The 6,000-nt window shown below is 33.8% G+C and overlaps 1 protein-coding gene across 4 annotated transcripts in view; it reads left to right on the top strand.

Moving 5' to 3' along the window:
* Positions 1 to 5,528, top strand: part of NUBPL (NUBP iron-sulfur cluster assembly factor, mitochondrial) — a 242,682-nt gene extending 237,154 nt beyond the window's left edge. For all 4 annotated transcript variants that reach the window (XM_072962887.1, XM_072962888.1, XM_072962889.1 and 1 more), the window contains one exon: positions 5,268 to 5,528. In XM_072962887.1, the coding sequence (XP_072818988.1) occupies positions 5,268 to 5,330 (63 nt within the window). In that variant the 3' untranslated portion in view covers positions 5,331 to 5,528. The remainder of the gene's footprint in view (positions 1 to 5,267) is intronic.
* The last annotated feature ends 472 nt before the right edge of the window (positions 5,529 to 6,000 follow it).

The raw sequence follows: 6,000 nt of genomic DNA on the forward strand, positions 1-6,000 counted from the left end.
TGTTACCATAATGAGGAGAGTTAAGTGAGATGATAATGTGAAAATACTTTGAAAAATACCAAGTAGACTACAACTGTGAGTATTTATGCCTTCAGAAATGTCCTCTATAAGATGTCATGGGACGAAATGCCTTTCTTCTGCCCTTTATCAAAGGGTTGAGCCCATTTATGCTCCCTTTTCTTAAGTAGCTTCAAGTAAATGCCACTCTTTGGTGGCATTTAAAAATCAACAGAATTTTAATCATGAGATGAGGGTACAGTTCATAGCTTCAGCATTAAAAATGTTAAGTCCTAGGTATTAGGAAGCTCTTGTTGAGGATCCTTTGGTTATTCTTATGGTGACTCTTACCTTCTGATAACCCCCTTCCCTCTCCTCTATGAACTCATAAGGAAGTATGTTCTCAGAAGCTAGTCACAGCCCTCTCAACAGATTGTGTTATATGCATGGAGGCTCACTGCCCATTCTACTTGCATGTCTTCATTCAAAGAGTGGAAAAAGTGTTTACTGGCCAGTATGATAAACTTCTGCAAAAGTTAATGGGATGGAACCTGTAAAATTACTTGTTTAATTGTTAGACCCTTTGATTGATACTTTTTGTTGTTTTTAGGAGTTGACTACAGGCAAATTTATTCATTAGTAAAAGTTTAATCTTTAGCTGTTTGTCTTCTAATTCCACCTTCTCTTCTCCATCTTCCATCACTCCCTGCTGTCAACACCAAGTTCCAGGGCTCTTAATCTCTGCCTGTGAAGTCTTTCTAAATTAGGCATTAGGGATTTAACTCTTCCAGTAACATTTAACTTTCAGAAGAGGCAAACACTAAAAAGACAGTGATTAACTGAAAGCATGAATTTTGCTGAATTTGAGGCATCATTGGAAAAGTCAGGAGGAATTACAGTACCAGTTAAAAAGCACGGACAGGCTGCTTCCTTACTCAGCCAAAGGGTAAAACCTCTGTACATGTGCACCACTGAGGAAAGGGGAGTAATTGAGACTCCAAATGTAAGTAGTGTGAAATAGCCAGAGAAGGCAATAGAGGAAGGGAGAGAAAGTGGACCCTTAGGAGTCAAAACTCTTAAATTCAATAACGTTTCCTCTTGTTTGTGTAATTATAATTGTTAATTCAACTATACCTATTCCTTTGTGCAGGACACAGTGATGGACCCATGATTGACTATTAATTGTGTGGTTTTGTCCTTTTCATCAGTAGAAATTTTAATACTGGCATGTTAAATGTTGTGCTGTAAGTTATTCCTGGTACGGACTTTCAAATATAAGTGGAACTTTATTATCTTATAATTTCTAAATTATTACCCCCTAGTCTTAATATGAAATGACTGTGTATGGTAAATTAGAACTTCAAATCCTTAAAAACAAAGACAAAGGAGAAAAGCTCTCCATAAAGCTTCTTGCACTTTGGTTACTACCCAGTTCCTTTACTTGGTAATGATAGTGCAGACAAATAAAATCCGGCTGTATTGTTTGTGCCTATACATCTAGAATAACAGATCTTGAATAGGAGAGAAGGATTAGTCCATGGAGAGTTGAGTGGATAAGAACTAGAGTATTAATAGTTGGAGAAGTCTAAATCATATTTTTCACTTATGATGTGAAGCATTTACTTTGTTTGCTTTTTGCTGATTATAAATTAAATGAAAGGGAGGGATTCAATTTACTTACTCCTCAGGCAGGAAAAGTGTCCAAAAGAACATGTTAATATGAGCTCTTCAGTGAGACTAAATTACTTGAGGACATGATAATAGCAATAAATATTTGTTATTTACTTCGAATATGTTCTAGTACTTCATATACTTTATTCTTGCTTAATATGCCCCCAAGCCCTTTGATGTAGATTCTGTTATTATGACTATTTTGCAAATGTTGAAGCTGAGCCTAGAAGGGTTAATTGACTTGCCCAAGGCCAGTGCTAATAGGTAATGGAACTAGGATTGGAAATCATGCCTGTCTGACTTCACAGACCCAACTCTTCACCACTGAGCTTTCTGCTTCCCTTTTATATCATTACATCCCAGAGATTTCCCAAAACAATGCCTTGCACACGATAAGAACCAAAAAATATTTGTTGAAATGATACTTCACTGGTTGAAAAAATTCAATCTGAACAATTTTGTGGAAATTGAAACTGTTAAACTAAGCACTTTTAGTGGTTTCACAGCAAATGACAATCTAACCATTACTTTGAGTATGATATAGTGAAAGTTTAAGCTTGAAGACAGTCCACTAAAAAGCAAAGATTAAGTGCACCAAATTTGATTATTCTGGAATCATTCAGTATTTTGTGTAGTCAGATAGGTTTGTGTCTCTAACGTAAAAAAGAACTAAGAGATTATAGAATGATGGCCTTGTCTCAGTTTGCCTTAGTGAACTTCAAATTTTCATCATAAAATATTAGGCTTAAATACCTAGAAAAAATACTAGGAGATTAAAAAAAAGTATTTATAAAGATGCATGGGTGAAAATCTGCACATTTAGATTTAAGAGAAATACTTCTTTATAAAGTTATGTTATTTGCATTTTTAAACAAAATCTGTTGTTTCTTTTAACTATAGCAGAGACTAAAGCCATTTTTAGACAAAGCATTATGATTAGAATTACTTATATTTTGGATTTACTGTTCAATATGTGATGTTGAGAAAGAGCTGGACTTTGAAGTCAGGTGGACCCAGGTGCAAATGTTCTCCAGCCTGCTGACTTGGTGACTGTGAGCAGACAACTCCAATTTCTTTATCTAAGTTGAGCCAATGGTGTTTATTTCACATAAATGAGATTACTTTTCAATAAAAAATACATAAATATATATGTGTGTCTATACATATATATATATATATATATATACAGAAAAAGAAAGAACTGACTATACTTCAATAAAAATATATATACAAAAAAAGAGATTACTTGTGCAAAGCACTTGGTATAGTACATACTCAGCAAAAAAGTATAAGGCCTTATTCATGTTTTGAGAGCTATTCTTTAAAAAAAAAAAAGGACTCAAATGAAATTTCAACTCTTTCCTGGTAAAATAAAGTATAATTCAGCTATTAGGGCGCAAACATTTTTTTTCTGGAGGTCTGAAGTATTCTGCTCATTGATGTGTGTTGAGTATAGAAGAATGCTCAGTTTGTACAGTTCCACTGATTTGTGTTCTTAGGACCTGTGCATGTACTAAAATTTTTAAAAAATATGTATTGCCAATAATAAGGTAGCATGTGAAAGTAGATTTATATGTAATGTTCTTATATCGTCAAGGCAGATCTTAGAGGTGTTAAATAGGATGACTCTGTGATTAGTTTTTAAAATTACACTGATGTTTCTAGGTTAAAAACTGATAAATATTAAATCTACAACTTCCGAAGAAAAGGCGTCGAGTGTATATGTATCTTTAAAAGTTAGTAGAAAGAAAGTTAACATAGGTAGAATAAGAAATTAAATGAGGTCTTTTGGAGAGACTACAAAAAGTTGATAAATACAAACCCAAATATATCAATTATTTATATTACTATAAATAGACTGCACCTTTTAAAGTCAAACATTTCTGACTATATTCATTGTTTTTTTTTCAAGAAATAGAGCCAAACTATAAGATTTAAATTAGTAATGTAAAACATATATTTTATGGAATTATGTACTTTTCAGCAATGATACAAGCAGCATGATTCTGTGTATTAGACAACATACACTTAAAAATTTGTCATTATGTTATTAGTATTTTTAAAGTTTTTAACATTTTCCCAACTTATTGATTGAGGGATAACAAACATGATTGATTTTATATGTATGTATACGTACATTTGTACCCACAGATACACATACACAAAGATAGATGTGCACACACATACACACATTTTTTTCTTCTTTCTTTGTGATCTAATATATGGCAAATATTTAAGTTTCTGATGTGAGTTACAAATATGGGCTTCTCTTTGTGGCACAAGATTTTATATATATATTATATATTGTATATGTAATATATAATATAATTACGATATCATAATACTATAATATATAATATATATAATCATGTAAAAATCTTTAATTTTTCAAATTGCTGATTTCTTAATGTGTTATATCAGCTTCCTAATGTAAATAGAGAAACCTGCATTAAAATCTTTCTCACAATTGAGGAAGTATATATTTTTAAGCATAGTTTTAAAAAAACCAAGATATGTGAAACACAGTTAAAGCACTTCATCAACTTAGGGTAAAGAAACCTCAAACAGTTGCTTTACCGTGCAGAGCTGGGGAGCTGGTCAGCCTAGGTTCAAAGCCCAGTTCATCTCATACCAGCTGTGATGCTGTGGACAAGATTCTTCACCTTTCTGGGTCTTGATTTTCTTTCTGTTAAAGTGGGAATAATGACAGAATTTATCCCTTAGGGTAGCTGTGAGAATAAGTGAAATAATACTTGGCAAATATTAAATACCCAAGTAAATTTTAGCTGTACAGTAGTAGTAGTAGTAGTAGTAAGTACACAACTCTAAGTATATAAATGTATAAATGAATGGTTTTAGAAAATCTTACTATTGTGTCTCACAGTTACTTTTCGTAGAGAAGATAGGAGAAAATAATATTTGCATTGCAATTGTTTAAAACTCTTAAAATGCAAATGCCATGACCATTGTTTTAACTGGACTGTGCAGGCCTTGGGTAGGTTGTGGCCCACTTGGGGCTTGGGAGCTGCTTTTAGTGTTCTGTCGTGCTGGGGTCCTAGAGATGAAGAATGTAACAACCAGCTCCAGGAATTCTTGTGTGGTACTTAAGTCTCATCAGATGAAGGAGGCGTTAGTGCTTGGTGCTGGTATTAGGCACCATTATCAGAGTGAATAAATCAAATGCTTTCTAACAATAAACCTAGGGTGGTAACAGATAGTCTTTTTAAAATGACTAATAGCTTTTATGCCAAAGAAGTTTGGTAGTGTCTAACTCAGAATATCGATTTGACAGAAGAGGAAGGTGTAATTTTTCTGCAGCTATGACTGGGTTGTTAGTCTGTTGACACAGGAATTAGTTTGAAAAACAGTCATCGCTACCACTAAGTATTTTTTTAGAAAGTCACCTTCCAAATAGTTACCCTCCATATAATCTAATATCCTGTCTCCCTTGCCCCACCTGTGGTGTTCACAGTAGCATCTTCTCACTGTTGAATTTTTTCATCTCATTCAGCCTTTCTACTCTTCAAATTCCGTAGTTCATGAATCATTTGATATCTACTGGGAAGAAATATAGAACAAATAAATCTGTTCTTTTCCAGGCCAAAGCCTACCGAAGAATTGCTACTGAAGTGGTAGGAAGATTGCCACCACCTCCGGAGTGATTCCCCAGGTGCCCTGGAAATTTGCCTGATGCTTGACGTTGAGACCTTTGGAAATCAGCCGTGTGGTGGTGAAACTTGTGGAAAAGAAAAAAGCAATCATAGTTGTTTTCTTGTATTTCTAAAGAAATAATGTCTTATTTTCAGATTTGACTTGCTAAGCAGTGACTCACAAATAAAATTTTTACATACCAATGCTTACTGCTGCATTTAGAAATTTGTTTTGAAAGCTAATGTGTACCAGTGTCGCAGAACTGCATTTGATTTTATTGAAATACTGCATAAAGAATCATGAGTTTATATTACAAGTCCAACCTTCAGTTCAGGAGAGAACTGTGCTATTTTTGCAGGACTACAGAGTTAGTCATTTAAAGGATTTCCTAAATGTGTGTATGGACATAAGGGTGACACCTCTTCATCAGGCAGTTTGGTCTGGGTTTGAATCCCGCCTCTAGTAGTATCTTGGACACATTCTTTATAGAGATAAACCTCTACTTCATCTGGCCTAGACCCTACCCTAGACTTAATAAATCTGAATCTCCAGGGGTGAGGTCTGGGCATGTGTATTTTTAACAGGACCATAATGATGTTTAACAAGATCATTATGATTTTTAAGAAGATCATAATAATATTGCCATCTGATTATGATGGTAATAATAATAATAACAATTAT

The sequence above is a fragment of the Vicugna pacos genome, chromosome 6, assembly GCF_048564905.1.
Source record: "Vicugna pacos chromosome 6, VicPac4, whole genome shotgun sequence".
Classification (NCBI taxonomy): Eukaryota; Metazoa; Chordata; class Mammalia; order Artiodactyla; family Camelidae; genus Vicugna; species Vicugna pacos.